Source organism: Solanum dulcamara, chromosome 11 (assembly GCF_947179165.1).
Source record: "Solanum dulcamara chromosome 11, daSolDulc1.2, whole genome shotgun sequence".
Classification (NCBI taxonomy): Eukaryota; Viridiplantae; Streptophyta; class Magnoliopsida; order Solanales; family Solanaceae; genus Solanum; species Solanum dulcamara.
The window spans coordinates 57,320,781-57,346,474 of NC_077247.1; the positions used below are offsets into that span (position 1 = coordinate 57,320,781).

General features: G+C 32.1%; 3 protein-coding genes across 5 annotated transcripts; 2 read left to right on the forward strand and 1 right to left on the reverse strand.

Moving 5' to 3' along the window:
* Positions 1–1,529: 1,529 nt before the first annotated feature.
* Positions 1,530–5,064, forward strand: LOC129871968 (probable inactive receptor kinase At5g67200). The gene is made up of 2 exons (XM_055946785.1): positions 1,530–3,184; positions 4,012–5,064. The coding sequence occupies exons 1-2, from the start codon at positions 1,756–1,758 to the stop codon at positions 4,578–4,580; spliced, it is 1,998 nt and encodes a 665-aa protein (XP_055802760.1). The 5' UTR covers positions 1,530–1,755; the 3' UTR covers positions 4,581–5,064.
* A 1,349-nt stretch (positions 5,065–6,413) lies between these two features.
* On the reverse strand, positions 6,414–9,786 carry LOC129871969 (SUMO-conjugating enzyme SCE1-like). The gene is made up of 5 exons (XM_055946786.1): positions 9,607–9,786; positions 9,446–9,529; positions 7,897–8,049; positions 7,695–7,808; positions 6,414–6,705 (listed from the first exon to the last, which is right to left on the reverse strand). Exons 1-5 carry the CDS (start codon positions 9,673–9,675, stop codon positions 6,643–6,645), a joined length of 483 nt encoding a protein of 160 aa, XP_055802761.1. The 5' UTR covers positions 9,676–9,786; the 3' UTR covers positions 6,414–6,642.
* Positions 9,787–13,765: 3,979 nt separating this feature from the next.
* Positions 13,766–19,002, forward strand: LOC129874703 (uncharacterized). Of its 3 annotated transcripts, none has more exons than XM_055950030.1 (10): positions 13,767–14,205; positions 15,126–15,188; positions 16,060–16,144; positions 16,231–16,299; positions 16,548–16,623; positions 16,845–16,893; positions 17,750–17,832; positions 17,915–17,984; positions 18,596–18,678; positions 18,793–19,002. In XM_055950030.1, exons 1-10 carry the CDS (start codon positions 13,888–13,890, stop codon positions 18,836–18,838), a joined length of 942 nt encoding a protein of 313 aa, XP_055806005.1. In that variant the 5' UTR covers positions 13,767–13,887; the 3' UTR covers positions 18,839–19,002. The 3 variants fall into 3 exon arrangements, with proteins under 3 accessions (XP_055806007.1, XP_055806005.1, XP_055806006.1); XM_055950031.1 differs by having other exon boundaries at positions 13,768–14,205; positions 16,551–16,623; XM_055950032.1 differs by lacking the exon at positions 15,126–15,188 and having other exon boundaries at positions 13,766–14,205.
* Positions 19,003–25,694: the final 6,692 nt, after the last annotated feature.

Consider the following 25,694-nt stretch of genomic DNA (forward strand, 5'->3'; position numbering starts at 1 on the left):
TTTCTCTATTTTATATCGGGATAAGTTATCCCAGAATTATTATACAATCCAAGAGGAGTGATAACTTATCCCGGTTAATTATTAATTCTGAGATAAATGATTCCATACTTGCCAATCAAACAACAAATCAAATGGCACTGTAATTTAATCTCGAAACTGTTCGATGCGATCCTTCACATCGAACAATCTCTTAAAATTATAATAAAACATATTAAAATGGGTATATATATTTCAAGCAAAAGAATAACGACTAGTATATATAAACTATTTTTAATAATACAACTGTTTATTTAATTATTTTTCATGAATAATAAAGATAAATTGAAAAATAAGTGAATAATTATTTTTTAATTTAAAAATAAATACAGTGAACAAATAAAAAATAGTAAATTTTACAAATTCAAACAATAGTTCTCCGTCGTCTTCACGAGTGAATAAAATGAGTAAAATTAGAAGGAGATTCAGTGTTGGACGAATGACTATGAGCCCGTTTGGATGAGTTTAAAAAAAATAAATTTTATGTATGAAGTGCTTTTAGAATTTTGAAGTGCTGAAAGTTATTTTTATAAATAAGCAGTTGAGTGTTTGGATAAAAGTGCTTAAATGAGGAAAATAATGTGAATTTTAGGGTGAAAAGAATAAAAAGGATAGTTTGGGAATTTAGTTAAAATATAAAAGATATAAAAGTAATTTCCATGGTCAAAGAAAATGACTTTAAGCACTTAGAAAAAAAAAATTAGGAATCCCAACTTTTCATTTTTGACTGAGAACTTTATGGCTTAAAGTTAGCATTAGTCAAATACATCGAAAAGCTAAAAAAGACCTATACAAACGGGCTCTATAATTGTTTTTCTTATAAATACCTTCTCTACTTTCACGTGACACTCACCCATATTTTAAGCCAGCTGCTTCCCAACAACTATTTCTCCTCAAGTGACAAAAATGGTTCTTAATCTTTCACCATATGTTCAAAATAATCCCTTAATTATCATTTGAGTAGCTTTAGTCCTTTGAGTGTGCAACAAAATTAAATAAACACTTTTGAATCCAATTATATATTTACCAATTTCTATCTGTTAAATCTAATCGGAATTATGTAGATAGAAAAGTATTTGATGGGAACTCATATAGCTTTTGTAGTTTATGTTAATCTTATACGTTTTCAAAAGTTTAATATAATTTTTGACGTGCAGTTTTTTTATATATGATATAGTTTTTAAAATTGCAAAAATTAGAAATTTTAATAGAATTTTTTAATGTTTGAGGTGAAATATTTTACAATTCTGATTAAAATTGAGTAATTTTTTGATAAATAACAAAACAAGTTGCTTTTGATAAATTTAAAAGATTAAGAGTATGTTTGGATGTGGTTATAGCTTGTGATTTTGATAAGCATAAATTATAAGTTATGCTAAAGCATATTTTAGCTTACTCAAAAAATTATAAAAATATTTTAAAGTTACTTTAACTTAAAAATATCTAAAATATATTATTCCAAATCGGCTCTAAAACTGCTTAATTGATAACGAACTATTTTGAATTTACTAGGAAAAATAAAGGACCATTTTTGTCATTTTCTCTCACCCTCACCCTACCTACCCCCTCTTTTGTGCCACTTCACTCCTCCATGGCTCTCACTGTCTTGGAAAATTCAGTCCATTTTTCACACATTAAACTAAACAACATGACAACAAAACACTAAACTTGGCCTCTACTCACTAAACCAAACCACTGGACTTTGTTGCAAAACTTGCAATGTTCCCATTGATGCTTCTGCTCTGTTTTCTTCTTTTACCATCTTACAGTTTCTACTTTTGTTGTTCTTCTTCATCTGCTGCTGCTGCTGCTACCATCACCCCATCTGCTCCATTCAACACTTTACTTCCTTCCGATGCTGTTTCCTTATTGTCATTCAAGTCAAAAGCTGACCTTGACAACAAACTGCATTACACACTGAACGAGCGTTTTGATTACTGTCAGTGGCGAGGAGTGAAATGTGTGCAGGGTCGTGTTGTACGTTTAGTTCTTCAAGGGTTTAGTCTCCGGGGTACTTTTCTGGCGAATAGTTTAACTCATCTTGACCAACTCCGAATACTTAATCTTAGGAATAACTCACTTTCTGGTCCTATTCCTGATCTTTCCGGTCTTCCCAACCTTAAAACTCTGTTTCTTGATCATAATTTTTTCTCTGGAACTTTTCCCCTTTCTGTTCTTTCTCTTCACCGTCTCATTATTCTTGATCTTTCTCGTAACAATCTTACTGGTTCACTCCCTGTTGAGCTTACTGTTCTTGACCGGTTGAACTATCTCCGCCTTGATTTCAACTGGTTTAACGGTTCGATTCCACCGTTGAACCAAACCCAACTCCAAATTTTCAATGTGTCCAACAATAACCTCACTGGTCCAGTACCTGTTACTCCAACTCTGAAGAAATTTAACATACGCTCGTTCTTATCGAACCCTAGTCTTTGTGGTGAGGTTGTCAATAAGCCGTGCAAAGCTACTCCGTTCTTTGACTCGCCTTCCTCTGCTGTCTCTCCGCCCACACCGCTATACCAAGACGCACAGTCACAGGGTATTCTTCTTACTCCTCCACCTCAACACAAGCACAAAAAAGTTGGTGTTGTTTTGGGTTTTGTAGTTGGAACATTGATCTTGATTGCTGCTGTTCTCTGTGTTTTTGCTTTTGTAAAAAAGAGAAGAGAAGAAACTGAATCAAAAGCAACAAAATGCACCATTGAGACCATCACTAATAGTGCAGTGAACGCAACGGTTTCTGGGCCAGATGATAGTAGCCAAGAGATTAAATTAGAAAAGGAAGTGAAAGTTCCTCAAGGCCCCAAACAACATATGAAGAGTGGAAATCTGATATTTTGTTCAGGGGAAACAGAGTTGTATTCTTTAGAACAACTAATGAGAGCATCAGCAGAGTTGCTTGGAAGAGGCACAATTGGAACAACTTATAAAGCTCTGATGGCTAGTCAGTTGATTGTTTCAGTGAAGCGATTGGATGCTTGTAAAACTTCGATTACGAGTGCAGAAGCGTTTGAGCAACACATGGAGTCAGTTGGGATGTTGCGGCACCCAAATTTGGTTGCAGTCAGAGCATACTTTCAGGCTAAACAAGAAAGGCTTGTTATCTATGATTATCAACCTAATGGTAGTCTCTTCAATCTAATTCATGGTAAAGTTTCTAACTTTCGGAATTATCATTACTAGTTCTACAAATTATTCATCTGAAATGAATCAATGTTTATTTTTCATTTTTGGTAATTGGTCAATTTGGTGGACCTGTGATGGAGAAAAAAGTGGAAGAGTGAGTTGTCTGTGGCTAGTCAATATCTAGCTTTTTTTCTTTTCTTGACAGAAATTGGTTGTAGTCTTTTGGATCATTCAGTGGTTGCTATGGTTGCAGTAGCAGGGGACTTTTTTAGCTTTTAGTGTGGATGCCTAACATGGGTTCCCACTGAGTTTACTACCGACAATTGCAATGTTTGTGTTCACAGGGCAGCCAAATAGTAATGTGTTTTAGTTTCAGGCTGTCACTGACTGATCGGTATGGGTTGATAGCACTATCTTCCCCAACTACCTTTCATTTTTTTAATTATGCATAGAGGCAAATGGTCCTTGGCTCCTTGCGTCTGTCTTTTGCTTGGCTATTAATCTACGCTCATTGATGAGACGGCGACATAGAGAAGAAAGTATACCTATATATATAAATTGTTGAATTCCCGACATAAAAGATACTTTTAGTGTAGTGACAGAAGTGGTATGAAATTGCTTTAGTTTACATGTTTGAATCCTAGGTATGACGTTCTTGCATCTTTTGAAACCCCTTGTGACTGTTATCCAGAAATTGAGATTTCACTTTCATTGATTACACTGCTTAAGAAGATCCATCTCTTTATATAATTCCGTGTGTTTAAAATGGTTGGTCTTTTCACCTAAAACCTGATATTCAGTTGTTTGTTTACTTATATATTGTGTTCAATTTTCTATTGTTCGTGGCAGGTTCAAGATCAACAAGGGCAAGGCCCCTTCACTGGACTTCTTGTCTAAAAATAGCAGAAGATGTGGCTCAGGGCCTTGCTTACATCCATCAAGCGTCAAAGCTCACTCATGGCAACTTGAAATCCTCCAACGTTCTTCTAGGGTCTGATTTTGAGGCCTGTCTAACAGACTACTCCCTCATCGCACTTGCAGACATTTCTTCGGATGATGATCCTGATTCAGCACGCTATAAAGCACCAGAAGTGCGCAAATCAGCACGAAGAGCCACTCCAGGGTCTGATGTATATGCCTATGGCGTTCTGTTATTAGAGCTTCTAACGGGTAAACCTCCATGTCAGCATCCACATCTCTCTCCCCCTGATGTGCCGGATTGGGTTCGAGCTATGAGGGAGGATGATAATGAAGAGGATAGATGGCTTGCAATGCTAATTGACCTTGCTAGTATATGTAGCTTGACATCACCAGAACAGAGACCAACAATGAGGCAAATTTTGAAAATGATACAAGATATAAAGGATAGAGCAATGGTGGAGAATAACAAAAGGGATGCACATACTGGATACTCATAGCTTCTTCTGAATTGCAGTTACACCATTAACCAGCGAGGGTGCATGGTCAATTGTAAGTAAATGTCACACCTGAAATCAATTTGGATATTGAAATCATTTATCTGTGTCTCCCCCTTTAGCGAAGTGCCATTGATTGACAACAGATTTGCCATTGAGTTTTGACCAAATGACTCGTTGTAATGGTGACGATTGTACCTTATTAAGTAAACAACCTAAAACTGAAAGGTTAAGGTATATCTGCTAGAACATGGTCAACTTAGTCATTGAAGATTATGACACTTTTTGTACCCCTCGAAATCCCTATCTTTTTTGGTCACTCAAACATATGGTGCCTATATTTTCAGGGAGAATTGTTTACAGCATATTATAGTAGGCGGTTTCGGTTGGTTCTTTTTTGAAGGAACTTTAAAATGTACTCGCTTTACCTTAATGGCAGAAGGATGTTGTATAATCCTTGAATGGTAAAGCTACCCAAATTCTGAAATTCCCCTTTTCTGCATAGCAGAAGAGGATAGTAAAGTGTGTGCCAGAGAAATAATGTAGCAAAGTGGTGCGAGTATTTTTTTTTTCTTTTTGTTTGTTTATAGAGTAATGTGCGCCAGACACGATGGTCTGTGTTTGTTTTTTTTCATTCGGTGTACGAGCATTGGAGCTTGATTAATTCAGATGATGTGTACCAGCAATTTGAGAAAGAAATTAAGCTAAGCCTAAAGAACAAGTTGGCTGAATTGTTCTTGAACAATTGTGCCCTAGAGAGAAACTGAGAAAGAGAAGCTTTATTGATTCCTTCTAATTCCCTGCCGTTACAAAGGAGTTAATCTCCTATTTATAGAACTGTAAAACAGAATTAAAATTTCATAGTTAGTTATAACTAATTGGGCTACATTGATATAACAACCTAACAAACTATAATGTGTCACTCAAATACCAATTATCTAAACTAACTAACTGCTATATTTCAACTGAACTTTGGAATTATTAATTGGCACATATCATCAGATTCACACCGCATAGAACGCCATTAAGAGAAATCTCTTCAATTGTCTTCTCAAACTTACAGATACGAATAATCTAAAAACATTTGCAAAATTGAATCAGAATGGTTCACTGGTTCAATAATTGTAATTTTTATCACACTTCATATCCAGCGAAGGTGCAAACAAAAGAAACAATGCTCCTTGACATAAAATATTTCTTCTATTTTATATGACATTGATTGATGAGAAATTGAACTGTTCTTTCTTGGACTAATTTCTCAAATGTTTTTTAAAAAGTTATCCTCCTTCATCACCAGTACTTCTCTATTGTTTCTTGGGCAAATAACTCAAAAAAGTTGAAAGAACTAACCCTACTAAACTTTATCATAGAAGGAGTGAAATAGAAGAAATATATTAATAGTGGTACTTGGTGAAACACAATTTACTGAACTAGCAGATATCACATCAAACCTCAAATTTAAATTGTTAATTGGATTTGAAATTTAAGAGTGTTGATTAGAATTAATGTTATTAATAGAATTTTTAAAACAATTTTGGTTGTCACAGAACCCAAGTATATATATCATATCAATTTGGAACGGAGTAACGTAAACCAAAGGTAATCGTTGATCGCAGACAAAGACAAAAATTCCCAAAGGAATCAAAATGTACCAAAGATTTGCCAGTGAAAAATGTTTGTTTTGGTAATTGTTTATTTGACATTGTCAGACGAACAACGAACAAAAGAAGAAAACAGAAAGAACTGAGCTGATTTTGGATCCAAAAACACAGTATATTCCCCGGAGCAAGATTTTTGGAAAATTTGCAACAGAAATTCTGCTTTTGCAAAAGAAAATAACTTCCAACACATTTCCAACATTTAGATAACAATTTGCAGCTGTGTTTGTTCTACACAAACTCTATGAAATGCAATATCAGATATAAAATCCTGTAGTTATAAATATTTACTTCTCCACTTAAACAAATACCAATCAGAATCACTAGCTAGAAGATTCCTTGCCCTCTATTTGACAGCAAACGTTGCATACATTAGAGCCAACCACAAGATTAGACAAACATTCTCTTTAAACAAGAGGTGGATACTGCTTAGACTGCAGGCGCACCCTCTTTCGGTACTCCAGAACATCCTGCAAGAACTCACCAAATGAACCGTTCGTCAAACAGGGAGGATAAAACTTCTATTCTGAACTTATACATCTTTAAACAGTTTCAAGCATGACCAAGAAAAGACACAATACGGACCTGTAAACTTCTATTGACATCCTGTCACCACATTGTCTGTCCCACTAATGAGATAACTACGAATAATTCCACTATTTCCTAAACGTATTAAAATCCGAAATAATTCGAGAAAGAGAAACCAGAAGATTCTTCAACTCCCAAATGATGACGCAACCTATCACTAATGCCTTTAACCTACAGCAAAAGCCACCAGTATCTTTCTAATCTCCATGTACAGGAACATTATAAAGCTAAAGCACACCTAATAGTACAAGAGATATGACAATTAGCACTTCCTTCATTCAATCTCACATGGTTATTAAGGTAAAGGTCAAAATCATCGTATCCTAGTAAAAGGGGGCCGAAGTAAAAGTTATAATTCATACGATTCAAATAAAAGGAATGCATAGGCAGCTAAAAGAACTTTTCAATAAAATTTGACTTGAATAATAATTCTGCTTTATATCCCATTTTATGTGACATGAAAGTTAATTGAAACACGAAGTTCAAGATGCTGATCTGAATTTTGTAATATATCAGAAAAAGTGGAAAAAAAATACATTAAAATACCTATTGACAGCAGTATTGGCAGAAAAATATTTCATCAAAAACTAATTTTGACTTGTTAAATGCATTTAATTTCTTGCAATTTGAGAAAATTGTATAAATAATAGAATGGTGCCCAAATTTTTGAGACATTTCAAGATAGAAAGATTGTTTTATTAATTGAGACAGCAAAACTAAAGGAAAGTATGTTCAATAGTACATCTTAACATATTATAAAGAGAAAAATAAAATCTATTGCAGAAAAATAGACACAATTGAAGGATAACATCAAGAATTGGGTAGTGAGTTTGTAAAAATGGAGAATTAACATTTTTTGAATCAAAATTACCTGAATAAACATATGATACCCCTCAGTTTGGGCGGGATCAGCAGGGTTTGGCTGATCTAACAAGTCCTGGATACCAACCAGTATCTGTTTCACGGTGATGGCTGGTCTCCACCCCTACACAAGAAAAAGAAAATAATACCCATCATTCATTGAGCACAGTCAGTAAGCAGACGGATACAAAGAAAGCACATAGCCCACATACACTATCTTCATTGAGGATCGACAAGCAAACTGTTCCAGACGGATAGACATTTGGATGGAAAAAGCCTGTTGGGAATTTACACTTTGGTGGTTTACTCGGATAATCTTCACTGAAGTGAATAGTAAGTGGATAACAACCACCTTCCCAATCAGTCTGCAAGTATTAAATTGTCGTTAGGAGAAACAATAACAAAAAGAGAAAGACGATTTCCCCTACATCAGACAAGCATAGTATTTCCACTGAAATAAGATAATGCTGAGGGATTAGTAAACATTATATACTCTGTTGATGATCTGAATTGGGGGAGGCGGGGGAAGAAACCAGAAGCATAAGAGAAGCCCAGTCTGCAGCTTGCACGGTACATAAACAAATTGATCCAACCTAACATACATGTACTCTGCATGTTACACTTGAAGTCTGTCACTAATGCATCTACTAGGCATACACTATATAATCCTATATGCAGAAAACCTTTTAACCACTTAGGAGTAAATAATAGAAAGCATACAGCTTTTAATATGATGCCCACAAGGCTACAACTCATAAAACTTAAGGCTTGCTACTGAACTGTGCTACTTCATATGACTATTCAAGGTTGGTTAAGTGTTAAAATTCAAGTTAGCCAACTTTCTCTCAGGGGAGAGGAGCGGGACATGGCTATTTCCCTTACCCCCGGATATATGAGGAAAGAAGAAAAAAATCTGTAAAAGCTTTTCCGTCTTCTATTTCTTTTTCTTCCCTCTCTTGAGGTTCTGAGATTTTCTCCCTCTGAAGGAAGTAGCAGTGATTTTTAGAAAGCTTCCCACTCGTGTTCAAAAGGAGATTAAGGAGAACAGGTTGAAGTTTCTATTGAGATATGCCTTCGATTATATTAACCATTAAAGGAATAACAAATTATTACCACATGCTGATAAAGTCAAAGATATGAAGTTTGTTACCATTCTCAAAAAAAAAAGTAGTAGTCACAGATAGTTTTTTGATGCCAAGATTTTCAAAAAGGAGGTGAAAAATCATATAGCAAAGCCAAGAAAAGGAACACCCAACAACTCAAAGCACCTCATCTACATCCCTTAAGGTCTTTTCAACAATTTTAGAAACAAAGCAACACCAACAAGAAAAATACATTATGCAAAGCCAAAAGAAAATGTTTGTTTGTGAAAATCGCATAAAAATTTAAGAAAGCATCTCTATAAAGATAAGAAGATAGTCCGAATTCTGAGGCTGTTAATGGAGTGGGGAATGTAAATAGTTATTCAACATATCTCTATAAAGTGTGGCATTTACGGGTATCAAATAAGGATAACCCTAAAGCGCAGTAACAGAGCAGCTCAATTTCGAGTCGATAAACCAATCAAACAACGCATCAACACAAGCAGATACACACTAAAAATCAACCAATATTAACCAAATTGGTTGACCCCTATATAATGGGTGTTAACTGAAGGCGGAGGAACCCATGGTTCATCCTCACAAAAACAAAAAATTAAAGCACCAGTCTTTTCTAATTTGTAACAAAGAAAACTGGAAAAGGCAAAGAACGAAAACATACCCCAGTTTTACCAGGGATGGTGCAGTGCCAAATCATCAAGTTCACTGACCCATCGGGAAGTGTCTCCGGCTTAGCAACAAAACCCTACAACCAAAAACCATTACAACAAACAAATTTACAAAAAAAACAAGAAAATCAAGAAAAGGGTCATGGAATCAAACGTGGGGATGATTCTTTCTCCAAGCTTTCCGTTCCTCTGCAAGACGACCACGAGCAATACCTCCCGACATTGTTGTTGTTTAAGGTTAATGACTAAATGAGCAGTGAATAATCTCCTAGAAGAGTTTCCTTTTGGCTGCCTCCCTTTTAAAGGGTCAAAAAAAGGGGAAGGGAAACGAGTCTTGATTCTTGAAGCTGTAAAGTTATAAGTGGCAGATTGGACGGTGGAGATTAAATGAGGAAATGGTGACAGAATTACCTAATAGTTTTTTGTTTTTTTTTTCGGTTAGGTTGGGTCTCTCTTTTTATTAGAAAGTCAAATGGATTCCGATTTTATTTGGAAAAAAAAAGATTTTAATTAATATTCTATTTTTAGCGTGAAAACCACGCCGTACGATCACGTGGAAAACGTCAATGGTCCTTTCGTTAGTCGCCATTCCTTCTGGGCCTATGGGTCTTTTTTCGTTCGAAAAATATCAAATATATTCTTGTATTATTAAAAATAGTTTAAATATATTTATTATTATATTTTTAGGTTAAATATATTATTTTTGTTATATTTTTTGTTCAAATATATCTTTTTCATTATACTTTGGTACAAATTCACCCTTAATTTTAATAGAATAACACTTAAAAAATTTTAAATTAAGTAATTCATTCTCAATTTTAAATATCTTATTTTTTTTAGGAATAAATAAAATTTTCAAGTACTAATTTGAATTTTTTTTCTTAGATACGATAATAAAAACATATTGCATAATTTTAAGTACTACTACATAAAATTTCTAAATACTAATTTGAGTCTTTTTTCTTACAAAATGATAAGACAAATTGTCATTTCTAAGAAAAAAAATCAAATTAATACTTGAAAATTTTATTTATTCCTAAAAAATAAGATATTTAAAATTGGGAATGAGTTATTTAATTTTGAATTTTTCAAGTGTTCTACCATTAAAATTAAGGGCGAATTTGTACCAAAATATAATGAGAGGGGTATATTTGAACTAAAAGTATAATAGGAGGGGTATATTTAGCCCGAAAATATAAAGAGGATATATTTAAACTATTTCCAATAGTACATGAGTATATTTGACCCTTTTCCGTTTTCAGTTTTATCCCCTCACTTTTTATTTTTACTTTTTATGATAAAATTTCAGTTTGGACACAAATAATTTTTGAAAAAAAAAGTGTTTGGTCATATGAAATGCTATTGCTTGACAAATATCCCAAGGTCCTAAGTTCAAGAATAAAAATAGAATTTGAAAAGTTTTAAAATTTTAAAACTTATCTCAAACTTTTATATTTTAATTAATATTTATCTATCAACTTACTCCATTAATGTGGACAACCAACATCATTAACTAATATCTCTATCTATTTATAAATAATCGGACTATTCCTTTCTACTATATTTATAAAGAATGCCCATATTATTTTTAATTCAATTAATATATTGCTCTTTCTAATATTGTTATTTGTTGTTGTTGATTGTTATCAAATATGTTATAAGATTTTTTTCTAATGGAACATGTTTTTTATAAAATGATAACACAAACTTATGGCATTTTTAATAATTTTTAGAACTTATGGTTACAAAATAATATTTTTTGAAATAGTCAAATATTCTTAGAAAAATTTGTGGCCAAACGCATGGTGAAACTTCTCCAAAACTTCACAAAAAAAAAAAATTAAAAAACTTTCCAAGTTCTAGTTCTAGAACTTGAAAAATTGAAATGTTTGCCAAATGTATTTGTAAGTAATGGCAAATTATATAGACAAACACTAGTTCCCAAATTTTTTTCATATTTTTCTCAAAAACTATTTGGGATCAAACCACACCTAACTTTATATTTATCTCATTATAATATTTCATAAGTTATACTTTCTCTTTTCAAACAAGAATGACCTACCTAGTTATGTTTTTAAAAAAAAGAATTTCTTTTTTTTGACGACATTTAGGTTTCAATTTTTCACATGACATATTTATGGCTAAAAAATTAAAGAGTATTTCATAATTTTAGTTAAAACTAAGTCATTCTTTTTGAAATTGCGTTAAATCAAACTAGATCATTCTTTTAAGAATGGCGTGAGTATTTCAAAATTTTAGAAAACTTATATCCTTAGATATAAATTTGATTTCTAAGAATATAAGTTAATGACTAAATCATTAAAGGACAAAATCACAGATTAATCCGATTAAAAACCAAATCGTGTAATTAAAGGTTGTTGGGAGACTTTACCAAACTTTAAAGGGGAAATTATTAAATTAGGTAAAATTATCAACTTATTTATTAAAAATAGCCACAGTTTTAAAAAAATTATCAAAAAAAATAATATTTTAATTGTATGACAAGTTAATGATATCCTAATTTGATAACTATCCTCTCTCTCTTGCCCTGTTCTCTATCCTGCTCCTTCCGTCTCTCTTGCCCTCTCCTCCCCCCGTTCTCTCTCTCTCGCCAATAAGAAAAAATTCATTCAAATTTATAATGTATCAATTGTATTTTATAAATATAGATGAAAAATTTGTATTTTATTTCAATTGTATTCGAAAAAATATATTTTGTATTTTTTTTGTATCAATTGTATTTGTATTCATGTGAATACAATATGAATCATCCTCTCTGTTAAATGTATTTGTATCCAATCAAAGAGAGGATGAATACAGATGTATTCATTGTATTTTTAATACAATTGATACAAAATAAATACAAAATGCAATGCAAAATAGATGTATCAATTGTATTCAATAAATATAAGTGAGAGTTTGATATTTTATTTCAATTGTATTTGAAAATCTGTATTTTGTATCAATTATATTTGTATTCATACGAATACAATATGCATTCATCCTCCCAGTCAAGTGTACTTGTATCCAATCAAAAAGAGGATGAATATAGTTGTATTTATTATATTTCGAATACAATTGATATAAAATAAATTGAGAATACAATGCAAAATAAATATAAAATATAATTTGTTGTATTTTGAATACAATTGATACAAATAAATATAGAATACAATGCAAAATAAATATAAAATAGAATTCTCTCTCCTCTATCTCTCGATCTCGCTCGCCTCTTTCCTCTTAATATGTATTCATTTTAATACACATCAGTTTATTTTTATATTTTTTTCCTCAAAAATCAATAAAAAAATACACTCTCTCCTATCTCTCCTAGATCTCTCTTGCCTTTCTCCTCCCCTGTCATTTTGCTATTATCTATAATTAAACAAACCATATCTATAGAGTCCTATTTAATGCTAAAATTTTGTTGTTTTGATAAATTTCTCAAGTTTAATACATGACCACAAGAGTGGTTATTTGCTCAAGGGGTCGGCCTACTTATCATAAATTCTTAGTTGGGCTTACTCGATCTTAGCCCAAACCACTATACTTACTTGGTTGTATCACTAGTTAATAAATAATTTTCTGAAGCATAAATTTATATTTTTATATGATAATATTTCATTAGTTATGTCCGAATATGATTTTAGTTTCTAAAGAGCTTATATTTTATTAAGTGTAAGGTTGATTGCTAAAGGGCAAAACTTTAATACTAACTCATTTGAAGAACAAAATTAAAGACTAATTCATTTAATGGACAAAATATGTAATTTTATGTGTCTAAATAAGGGTAAACAAATTCAATGTTGATGTCCCAATTATAATCTTTAATTTATTAGTTATATATACTATGTCTAATCTTCACTTTGGGCATGCATATTTAATTTTTTAAGTATTTGATGTACATGAACTTGATGCATATTTGGTTCACGTGATAAAAGGTCAAGATGCATCAAAATGGATAATTGTCGAAATTTGTTTTTTGAATGTAAGATGAAGAGCGTGTTAGATGAGTCCTCGCCATTTCTTGTATGCAAAAATATTTAGAATATTTTATTCTACCTTGTTTAGTTCGCAACATGCTTTCTTGAAAAATTATTTTATACACATCCTCTTTGTCTTCTCCTTTTTGCATGCATCTATAAAAAATTGTAACATTCATAATCACTATTAGTTAGTTTTAAGAATTGAATGACACTATAATTAGAGAACATTTTCGACCAATTTAAAAAGAACAAACATATAAAACGAGAGAACAAAAGTTATTTAAGGATGCAAAATGGCTAATATTAAAAGGTTAGAGCTAAAAGCACAACTAGCTATAAAATTGAGGGATCCAAAGTGGAAAAGTTATCGCCGGACGAAACACAATAGTACAGCTACAAATATAGGGCAAAATCCGACGCACTGATTTGTCCCCGTAGTGTTGTTTTCCATGGACGAAATAGCCCAATACTATCAGTACCCTTATTATCCAACTCCACCACCACCAGTCCCTCCACCGCCGCCCGGCACCACGCTTCACGCGCCGCCGCCGGTGGTGGTCCAGCCACTTCCCATTCCGCAATACCATCACCCCCACCAGCCATCCGTCCCCCCTCTTTATCCTCAGCATTCGCACGACGATGTTCGAACTCTCTTCATTGCTGGGCTCCCTGAAGATGTCAAGCCTCGAGAAATTTACAACCTTTTTCGAGAATTCGCAGGCTATGAATCTTCTCATCTCCGTAGCCAATCTTCTAGTAATTCACAGGTATGTACGTTTACTAGCGCAAGCAATGTGAATACGTTTTAAGTGTCATACACATTTAAACGGACTCAATTAGAGCAAATTGGATGTAGAGGATTTATACTGTATAACCAATCCCAAATAGTTAGGTCTTTAGTGGGAATAGAGCGGAAAGGATACATAAGATTTATAAGTTCTATTATAACCAATCACTTTTGCCTTGTCTGATTATATAGTATTGGTGAATTGTCCATATGAGAAAAAGAGATAAACAAATATCCATGGAAGAGCTTCAGGGTTGTGTTTTCTGGTGGAAATTCTGCTTTTGGAGATGTCATTTTGACTCGACTGTTTGTACTTCTCAAACGAAAAACAAATGTTGAGTGTAACGAGGATAGACTTTCAAAATTTGATAATTTTGTTAGAATTAACAAGAATATATCCAGGTAGTGGAGTTCGATTTACATAGTTTTAGGAAACATAGATGAGCCTTCAGTGATTGCAAAATCTAGGTGTGTTCACATGGCCAATAGAAACCCCGAATTCTTAAAAGCACTACTAAAAGCTCCAAATTTAGTCTACTTGCAGAGATATTGAAGAATATCAGGTATGGCATTAAATTTGTATATGTGAAGGTAAGATTAGAATAAGCGTTTATGTGAGCAGCAAAGATGCTAGCTTTCTCATTGGATAGTATCTGCTTACTTTACGATTATAAGTGATATTGCTATGTATTGGCTATGGCTTTGCAAGCTTTAATCTTTGTCGGACACTGCAGCTAGAGGGTTTATCTTAACCATATTTTTGGGTTATAAAATGTTATTCGGTCTACAGTTTAACTTCTTTAAGTTGTTTCCACGGTTGTCTGTGCTCTTCTCTTATTATGTAAGTCTGACACAACTGTTCTGCTAAGGATGTCTGATGCATTGTTTGGTTTCTGTCAGCCATTTGCTTTTGCCGTCTTTGCAGATCAGCATTCAGCACTTATGGCAATGTATGAACTAAATGTAAGGCCCTTTTCTGATATTGAACAAATGATTTGCTTCCTTCCTAGTCCAATGTCCATGTTCTGGATAATTGTGTGACCACGTAGGGCCACTAGTTACTTCTTGTCATTTAGGAATAAAGTACAAAGATTCTTTTTAAATTTCAGTTTATCTCATGTGAGTAAACCTTCCACAATTTGGAGTACTAGACATCATGTCAATAAATTTTAATGGAAAATTAATTAAATGGATTGGGTGACTTTGTAAGTAAAATATCCATAGTTGAGTTCTTTGAGGTTATAAAAGAAAGTTGAGTGACTTTTTGTGAAATGAATTCTTAGTTTAGCGACTTTCTGTGAAAAGAACCCTTAATTGAGTGTCTTTTTGTGAAAAGAATCTTTAGTTGAGTGACTTTTTGTGAAAAGAATCTTTAGTTGAGTGACCATTTAAGATATTTTATAGTTGTCTTTTACTTCTTATAGTGGAGGCTTAGCAATAATGTTCTGGCTGAAGACAATCCGAACTTGAAAGGAGAATGTCTTGAAGAATGTTGAAGATGGAATCTTCGCCATGATCTCAAAATTGAATGAAGCTTAATAATGTCATCTTATTTTGCACTTGACAAGTATTACTCTACGTTTTAGAGAGCGTTCTATTCTGTTAGATGTGTAGCTTGACCTTGCCTGATACATGGAGAACAACTGAATAGAATGAGAGCTAGTGCATAGTTATGTTCCCTTTTTTGTGGCAGTTTTTGTGTTATACTTATAATAGGCACAAATTTCTTTCTTCATTCACATCCGATTCAGTATTTGGTCATGAATTTGTTAATTAAAAAATAGATCGTGATTTTAGGAAGGAGTCTAATTGCTTTGCTTCCAAATGTGTCCAGGGAATGGTTTTTGACTTTGAGAAAGATTCCAAATTGTACATTGAGCTTGCTAAATCAAATTCAAGGTCAAAGAGGTTACGGCCAGGTCTGTTGCGAGTGAATTTCTTTTGGTTGTTAAATTACTGGAATTAATTCTCCTCAGGTCACAAATTTGTTTGATATAAACCACAGATGATGGGAGGCCTGTATCAGAGAAGAGGATTAAAGGTTCTGCTGCTATTTCTACAGACAGTGGTTCTGGTATAATATCTGCCTCTATAGCATATTACATTCCCTTCCTTTGAATGAGTAGGATACATGCATGTAAGTCTGAAAGTTTGTTGGCCATCGGGTCATCTACATATGAACCAATTTGCTTCTATGATGATTTTTTGCCGATCACATTTTACTAATTTGATGTCATTTAAGGATGTAACTGCTCGTCAGTCACTGCAAAGCACTTTATCTAAATGCTCACTTTGCACATGTTTTGCACGCTTGGGCACTAGCAGGTTTTGGCAGCATTCACATGCCTGGAATGGGTAATTCTGCTTACAACACGATTGGTTATCCACCTACACAAAGGTCATCTGCACTACTTAAGCACACTTTTGTTACTCAATTGATTCCTTCTGACTAAGAATGCTCCAAGTACTTGTACTATTAGCTGAAAGCTCGAGCACCAAATAGAACTAATTTCTCTATTCCCTGTTCCGTGAAGTTTGGGTATTGAATCTTAGTATTGTATTAATCTTGTGTGTGATTTCTATTCCTAATATTAAGATTCTTTTTCTTTGGTAATTCAGTCAGGGAAAGTTTGATGGTAGAGTTGGGAATCAAGCTTCTTCTAAAACGGTAAGGTGTCTGATACACAGTCCATCATTTGATCTTCTGAATGTGTCTGAACTACTGCTAATTTGGTTGGTTATTCTGTTAGTTTAATCTATCATTTCAGCATTTATTTGGAAAATATCTTTGCTGAATTTTAAGCATGTATTTGAAGTCTGTGTTGAATCTTGTGATAGATAAAATAATCAACATGTGTTAACTGGAGGTGTTGTACCGTTAGTTAATCTGTAATTCTGTATGGGTCTTTGATATTTTGGTTCTACTTGTGCTTTTAAATGATTGTTGATGTCATGAAATGTATCATAACATTAAGATTGAATCACCGTCCACAGCTTTTCAAATTTTCTGGTATACATGCAAACATTGCAGCTTTATAAATTATATGTTGTCCAACTATGTTAGATTTATCTCGTGCTCTGGTGAATGCAAATCATGGTCCATCTCTTTAAGGAAGCTTACGTTTGGAAGTTCATCAAAGGTCTAAACAATTTTTAAAGAATTATTCTCCATTGTGGGGCCATATAATGCAAAAACAATGAGTGCTAATCCTCTTAAGAGATTGCTTCTTGGCTGACAACTAGGATGTTTGAACTTTGAAGTATAACTTTATTTCTTTCTGAACTCTCAAGTTGATACTTCAAATGCACTCAATTGGCTGCTTGGTAATCTCGTCACATAAAAGGACCATACTCTTAACCAGATCTTGTGCTACTTCTGAGAACTAGTGGTGATGCTTCCATTTTTAGTCCTGAATTTTCGTTTTATTCTAATTCTCTTCTCATTTTTATTTGCCCCCCAGTCTATGATTCCGGAGTTTCTTTTTTGTTAATGTAATGATAATTCATGACCTTAAATTTAACAGGCAGCTGATCCATGTCCAACACTCTTTGTTGCCAATCTGGGCCAAAGTTGTACTGAGCAAGAGCTGATTCAAGTATTTTCAAGGTTTTGATAAGCTTGCATTTTAGTTCTAACCACTAAAGTTCTTGGTATACTGGATGATTATGTGCTTTTTTGACATTATCAGATTTCGGGGTTTTTTAAAGTTGAAGATGCAGAGTACATATGGAGCTCCTGTTGCATTTGTCGACTTTCAGGTAAAGTTAACTCTCGTCTTCTGCAGTGGCAGATGCTCTACTCATTCACACACGTCTTCTGCACGTCCTTTATATATTTTTTTTTTGATAATGATAAGATGTCATTTATTTTTTATAAGTGTATCTTCATTCCTAAACAAACAACATTTTTTTCTCTTTTGATTCATTACCCCCCTCTTTCATTGAGCTAAATCCTTAGCCAGTTAACAAGGAATTAATACATGTTCTATCCTGCAGTCTCAACAATCTTAATAAGGAGGTTCTAATTAACTTCTTCAAGAAAACATTAAGCACAGGATAACTGTTGCATTTTCATTTAAGTAAATGTTAGATTGTAGAACATCCTACCAAAGATTCACTGATCTTTTATCTCGATTAAGTTGTCTGTCCCTTATTATGAACCTTAGTTCTTCCAATGCCCTATACAACCCCTACCCTGCCCCAATAGAAGGGGAAGGTGCCAATGGGTACAACTGTTGGAAGCAGTGACTAATACCTTTATCCGGTTTGTCTTCTGTTGGTCTGCTACCACATGAAGTTCTGAATAATCTGCTGCATATCAAGTTCAAATACTCGTATTTGAAATTAATATGTACGAGCCATATTTCCAGGACACTGCCAGCTCAACTGAGGCATTGAGTCATCTTCAAGGGACCATTCTATACTCTTCCTCTGGAGAAGGCATGCGACTGGAGTATCCTTTCTCAAGTCCCATCAATTTTTTTTTGGTTTCTCTGAACCCCCAATCCTTTATTCTCTTTGATTTGTTCTGCTTTTGCATTATAATTTTCCTTAATGAAATATTTAGATATGCGAAATCCCGGATGGGATTGCGAAGTAAGAAGTCAAGGTAAATGCTTGGGAGATTACAATAATTGTTCACATGTAATGTTCTCTTAATTTATTTATTTTCATTAGTTTGGAGGTCGATACTGTGAATCATCGCATTTTTCCTTGTATGTGCAAGTTACTTCTTTTTACAAAGTGGCTTTCCAAAATGTGCTCTATATTATCCAAACTATGCAAATTATGGTATGTTTCTTGTTTTAGGAGATCAAAAGCTATTGACAATTTCAGAAACTGGAATTTATACTTTCTCGGCGTAACTTCGAGGAAAAAGGTAGAATGTAGGCAACTTTATGGGGTTTAACAAGTGATTATAAAACATTTATTTTACTGTATTAAACCATATATAGGCCAATTCTTTTGAATATGGTATGACATGCCAAGAATTAGAGTCAATGAGTTCATAATCACTCTAGTCTTGAGTTGTCTCAAAGATGTTACGTAGTATTTTTTAACAAAATGTGATACATTTTCAAGTATTAGAAAAAAGTTTTACTGAAGTCCTTTTTTCTGTCTTAGTATTTTACATCAAAGAAGCAAAATATTACCCCAAATGATACTCAGAAATATTTTTTTGTCCTTTTTCTAATTTGTCATGTCAGTCCTAGTGCCCACGTGGTTTGGCTAATAGTAGGTCAAAATATTTAATGTTGACATGAGCGGGGGTTAATGAATACAAAAAACCTTCAATTTAATTTTTTTTATATGATGAGCATTTTGAATAAGCATTTTAAATTAGATATATGGAATGTTATATGATGACCTCCATCTATAACTCTGCTTATGAAATATTCCTATTATTACTTCAGTAATTATTATTTTTCCTAATCTCTTCAAAAAAGGATGTCTATTTCTTAATTTGATAACTCTTGAAATTAAACATTTCATGTTGTATATTTAAAACAATAAAATTATATATATATATATAATTTAAAATTATAAAAATAATAAAAATTTCTTTATTTTATTTAACTAGGTAATTCGTAATCAATCAAACTAAAACAAACATCTGGTTTACTTCTCTTGCAAAAAATGTTTTGGCACTCATTGCGGTGACTAGTTTCAAAGGCACACGACCAAATACAACTAACCCATCAATCATTGCTCATGCATGTCCAAATCCTATAGTATCAATATTAATCATCTTTTGACTTGTAGGCAGGAGGAGAGAACATTAAAGTCAAATTGCCACACATACAATTCCCGTTATACTTGTTGCCACACTAAGAGCAATGGTTCTCTAACTTTATTCACATGGGGAGCCAGGTTTTGAAGTTTTGAAATTTATAAGTTCAAGATTTTTTATTTTTATTTTTTAAAAATTATAGGTTCTAAATTAATAAGTAATTAACATATATTTAATGGATAGATCTTAAAAAATAACGACTTCAAATAAAGTTATTGAATTCAATTGAATCTGTATCTAGGTTCGCCCCTTACTTTAGCTGTCAATTTGGCTTACTTTATTTGGTAGCACTACTTACTTTATTGCATTTTAATCTGATTGTTTCTTTCTGGGTAATTTATTGTCGAATTTGACTTCTTTTATTTTCACGCCAAACTTTTCTTTGTTTAGTCTATGTTGCATGTGAGTACGCTTGTATTGACCATTCTTTGTTTTACCTAATTAATCCCTAGTTAGGTGGATCATATGTTGTGTTGATGATATATATAAAATGAGAGAGTCACTTTATGAAAATGCTCGAATTTTTGTTTGATTTAGTTAGTACTCTTGGGTGGTATTAATTTTGCTCGTGATTACACAGTATTTTTTATTTGATTGTATTTATTTGCATAAACTCTCGAAAGGAGAAACAATTCTAAAAATTGGTAATAAGAAATTCACTTCAAAACAAAACAGTGTAATAGATATTAAAAAAAAAAAACAATAAATCCTAGCTGAGGCGGTAACAAAATATTAGATGATAATTTTCAGCATTTAACTAAGTCAATTTTCAGAGGGGTCGAAATCTGAAAAAATCAAACACAAGTTATAGTTTACGGGAGTCCGACATTTATTACATATTAATGAAAAACAATTTTAATCATATATTAATATAATTTTTTATAAAAGGAAGTTCGAATGAACCAAATTGACTCTGACTCCGCCCCTGAAGTCCATCATCTAGCCTTTTTGAACGCAGGGAAAACATTTAATATTAAACCAATTTCAAAAATTAAATATAAAATATTTGATTATATAGAGAAACTACAAGAATTTACATGCAGTATAATTTGGACGATAAATACGCCATGCTGACGAGAAATAACAAATATGAAATATGTAATGAAATTAATTAAATTACGTGTAAATTGACCCGAATACCATGTTGTTAGAAAAACAGAGTAACCGGAAATTGGATTATCCTAAGTTCCGCTTCACTAGATTAGAGTTGGATTCATGACTTTAGCACGTGCAATTATCACAATGTCATTATTGGTTTGTGACAATAGGTGTACATTTTTTAATGTATATCATAGTATACAAACATATTTTATGTTAGAGTTTAAATTATTTTTTATATATATATATCACTAGTATAGATAATTTTTTATATTATCATATTTTCAATTGATATCCATACAGGTAAATATTTTTAAATATAAAATTTACAATCTTAAAAATAAGACAATATATTATAATTGCGTAATTTTTTTTTGTTGGTATATATAATATAAACTCTTTTATTTTATGTGGAAGGGTGAAGGGAAAATATCAGAGACTAATAGAGAATGAGAAAAGAAAAAATTACTTAATTGAGTGTTTTTTAAAAATTAATTATTAATTTTAGCGATATTTTTTATTTATTACAATTTATAGCAATATATAGCAATATTATGATAAATTTAAACTTGTATTAAAAGTGAATTATGCATACAATATAAATGTATTATAAGTGTTTTAAAATATATATTATGTTTGTATAGTAATAAACTGACATAATGTATTATAAGTCTATTAAAATATGTGATAAATGTATTATTCATCTATAAAACTTGTATTATATATGTTTTATAAATAGTTCTCTGTAATGTGTATTAAAACTGTATTATAAATGTATTATAAGTGTTCAGTGAAAAAAAAATTATTGCTATAAATGGTAAATATTTTCTTAATATTATATATTTATGTAAGTTTCCCATGAGAAAATGCTATGCCTAAAGTAGGGTGACCATTAATAGTATGTTCTATAACTTTATTTCTTTAAGGGTGAATCTATTGGTGACACCTTAAAGTTGACATCAATTTTTATTTAGACATCTTAATTAAGTTTTGTTCATTTTAGATACCTCATATCATGTTCCGCTATATTATTTTGACATATTTTTGTAAATCAGCTAAAATTACAAAATATGTGTAATCCATTTATGAGTGACGTGGCATGCTGACTAATAAAATGACACGTCAGTTTGGTTCACAAAAAAAATTTATAAGAAAAAGAAAGAAAAACTATTTAAACATATTTTTTAAAAATATTTCAATAATAAAAAAAGGATCATTTTCTAGAAAATTCATCTCAATCAACAGGAACTCCTCCTTATCGAAAAAAATGAAGTTTCACCGGATAAAATTATGAGATTAGATTTGATTTTTTTCCAATGACTTTTTATATTTATTTTCAAAGTTAATAATTTTAATTTTAGATAAAATGTGTTTTGGTGGAAGAGAGGGAGAAAGAGATAAAGAGAGTGACAACAATGGTGGATTTTCATCTTTTTTCGTCGAGTTGTAGATTTGATTTGGAGTAGTACTTATCTACAGTAATTTTTCAGTGAAGTTTATTCGTGCTTTATTCTTTTATATTCTTGTAAGAAATTTTAAAATTAGTGCAGTGATTTTTTTTATGTTGTTCAAAATCAGAGCATTGCTATGCTTTTACAAGATTTTTCCAAATTAATGTGGTGGTCATTTGATGAATGGTGGTGCAAGGTGGACGGAGAAAGATGGAAGAAGAAGAATAAGAGAAAGGAAAATAAATATTTTTCACAAAAAAAATATTTTTCACGCGCTCAAAATGAAAGTAATACACGCACTCTGTCAACTCAGCAAAAAGTATTAAAATGACACAGCGAAGCATGATATGAGGTGTCTAAAATAAATAAAGCTTAGTTAAAATATCCAAGTGAAAATTAATGTCAACTTTAGTATGTCAGCGATGGATTTAGCTTTTTCTAATGATATATAGTACCATACTGACATATGAGAAGATAGAATTTTCGGATCACTTACCAATTCGTTTGTTTCAATTAATGCAAACGGACGATAAAGAAATTAATGCAAACTTAATAAGCCCTCCCTCCGTTTCTATTATATGTCAATATTTTAAATTTTATGTGAATTAAGAAACTAAATAAATTTACTATTTTACTCTTATTTAATGTATTTTTGAAGTTAAATTTTCAATCAATGAATTTGAATTAATTTATTTTAATTAATTAATTTGATCAATGGACATGAATTATTTATTTAGTTTTTCTATATTGGTTAAATATATATTTTCAAGGCTAGTAACTTATAAGGATAAATAGAAAAAATAGTGTCATTTATATATTGATTTTATGAAGTGACAAATATTAAGAATCATCTATTTTTAATAAAAACGACATATAAATAAGAACGAAGGGAGTACTAATTTTTTGTTTCTTTAAATTTTTGAACTATAAATACATCTTGTCGAAGATATACTGTGGAATGCTTGCACAGTAACATGCATAACAATTAAAATGATGGATTTTAAAAAATATCAATAAAGCAATTATGTGGCGATAACGGTCCAAGAGTTATTATATTGCGATTAATAATGAAGTGATAATTATAGAGCAATTTCCTTAATTTAGAAGTTTTTTTTTGGCTTTGATAGTTTAAATCGTATATCGCCAATACATATTTTAATTATTATTATAAAATAAACTAACTTAACAAAATAAGAAGGAGAGAGTCAGAGAAAAAGAGAGGAGCAGAAGAGAGAAACAGTATTTGTGTACGTTTTCATTGTAAATTTCGGCTATTTAGCCATGAGAAAAGGGACAATTAGTTGACAACTTGCCTAGTGGAAAATCCACTTTGGCCAACTTTCCGAACACTCCCCCTTGGATGTCCATGTGTAAAAATTTTTTTTTTTACAAGAACCAATATAGATAGTTATCCTGAACACCCATTGATGTTGTGCCTCGTTAAAACCTTACTAGAAAAAACTCAGTGGGAAAAAGCCTAGTGAAGGAAAAAGAGTACACTCCTCTCGTAATACACCTTGATTGTTGGCTCATTAAAAATCTTATCAGAAAAATCAAATGGGACAAAACCTTGGCTAAGGGAAAAAGAGTACAACGTGCATTTTACTCTCCCTGATTAGGACATCATTTAATATCTCGAAGATGACGCATTCCAATCTTGTATCTCAATTTCTCAAAGGTTGAAATTGGCAATACCTTGGTGAACTTATCTGCTAAATTATCAGTTGAACTAATTTGTTGAACATCTATTTCACCTTTCTTTTGAAGATCATGGGTAAGAAGAATTTTGGTGAAATATGTTTTGTTCTGACTCCTTTGATGTATCATCCTTTTAATTGAGCTATACATGCATCATTGTCTTCATACAATATTGTTGGAACGTCTCTTTTCAAAGAAAGGTCACATGTTTCTTGAATGTATTGAGTTATTTATCTTAACCAAACGCATTCTCGACTTATTTCATGAATGACTATTATCTCTGCATGATTTGAGGAAGTGGCAATCATAGTTTGTTTTGTTGAATGCCATGATATAGATGTACCGCCACATGTAAATAAATAGCCTGTCTGTGATCGACCTTTATGGGGATCAGATAAATATCCCGCATCTGCGTAACCAATCAATTGTGATGTGGATTCATTTGAGTAAAACAATTCCATATCAATGGTCCCTCGGAGGTATCTAAATATATGCTTAATTCCATTGCAGTGTCTTCGTGTTGGAGAAGAACTAAATCTTGATAACAAGCTTACAGAGAAAGCTATATCTGGTCTAGAATTGTTGGCAAGATACATTAATGCACCAATTGCACTAAAATATGGTATTTCAGAACCAATAAGCTCTTAATCATTTTCTAGAGGTCGAAACACATCTTTATTAATAACAAAAGATCTCACAATCATTGAGTACTCAATTAAGAGCCTACTCTCGTCTTTCGAATTAAGCTTCCGATTGTGCTTTATCCATATAAAATCTTTTTGAAATATTTTCAATATATGTTGGCTGATGGACAAATATTTTATTTGCAAAATATTCAATTTGTAGACTCAGACAAAATTTTGTCTTTTCCAAGGTCTTTCATTTCAAACTCCTTTTTTCAAATATTTTACTACTTTTAAAAGTTCTTCTGGAGTTTCAATAATATTCAAATCATTGACATATAGTGCTATTATGAAAAATTCAGATCTAGACATTTTTAAAAAGACACAAGGGCAAATTTGATCATTTTTATATCCTTCTTTTAGCAAATATTCGCTAAGACGATTATATCACATGTGCCCTGATTGTTTCAACCCGTATAAGGATTTCTGAAGCTTTATTGAGCAAGTTTCTCGAGATTTCTTGTATGCTTCAGGCACTTTGAATCCTTCGAAAATTTTCATAAAAATATCGTAGTCCAATGAGCCATATAAATAAGCAGTGACCACATTCATTAGGTGCATTTCAAGGTTTTCATGAGCTACAAATTCATTAGATATCTGAAGGTAATTGCATCCACTACAGAGGAATATGTTTTCATATAGGTCAATGCCAGGCCTTTGCGAAAAATCTTGGGCTACAAGTCGTGCTTTCTATCTTACGACTTCACCTTTTTTATTTCGTTTATGCATAAAAACCTATGTTTACCCT

Coding starts and splice junctions, on each gene's coding strand:
- LOC129871969 (XM_055946786.1), bottom strand. CDS start 9,675: ATGTCGGGAGGTATTGCTCGTGGTCGTCTTGCAGAGGAACGGAAAGCT. Junction 9,530..9,606: donor GGAGAAAGAATCATCCCCAC/GTTTGATTCCAT, acceptor TTTTGGTTGTAG/GGTTTTGTTGCTAAGCCGGA. Junction 6,706..7,694: donor GGTATCATATGTTTATTCAG/GTAATTTTGATT, acceptor GAGTTCTTGCAG/GATGTTCTGGAGTACCGAAA.
- LOC129871968 (XM_055946785.1), top strand. CDS start 1,756: ATGTTCCCATTGATGCTTCTGCTCTGTTTTCTTCTTTTACCATCTTAC. Junction 3,185..4,011: donor TCTCTTCAATCTAATTCATG/GTAAAGTTTCTA, acceptor TGTTCGTGGCAG/GTTCAAGATCAACAAGGGCA.
- LOC129874703 (XM_055950030.1), top strand. CDS start 13,888: ATGGACGAAATAGCCCAATACTATCAGTACCCTTATTATCCAACTCCA. Junction 16,145..16,230: donor GTCAAAGAGGTTACGGCCAG/GTCTGTTGCGAG, acceptor TATAAACCACAG/ATGATGGGAGGCCTGTATCA. Junction 16,894..17,749: donor ATCAAGCTTCTTCTAAAACG/GTAAGGTGTCTG, acceptor TAAATTTAACAG/GCAGCTGATCCATGTCCAAC.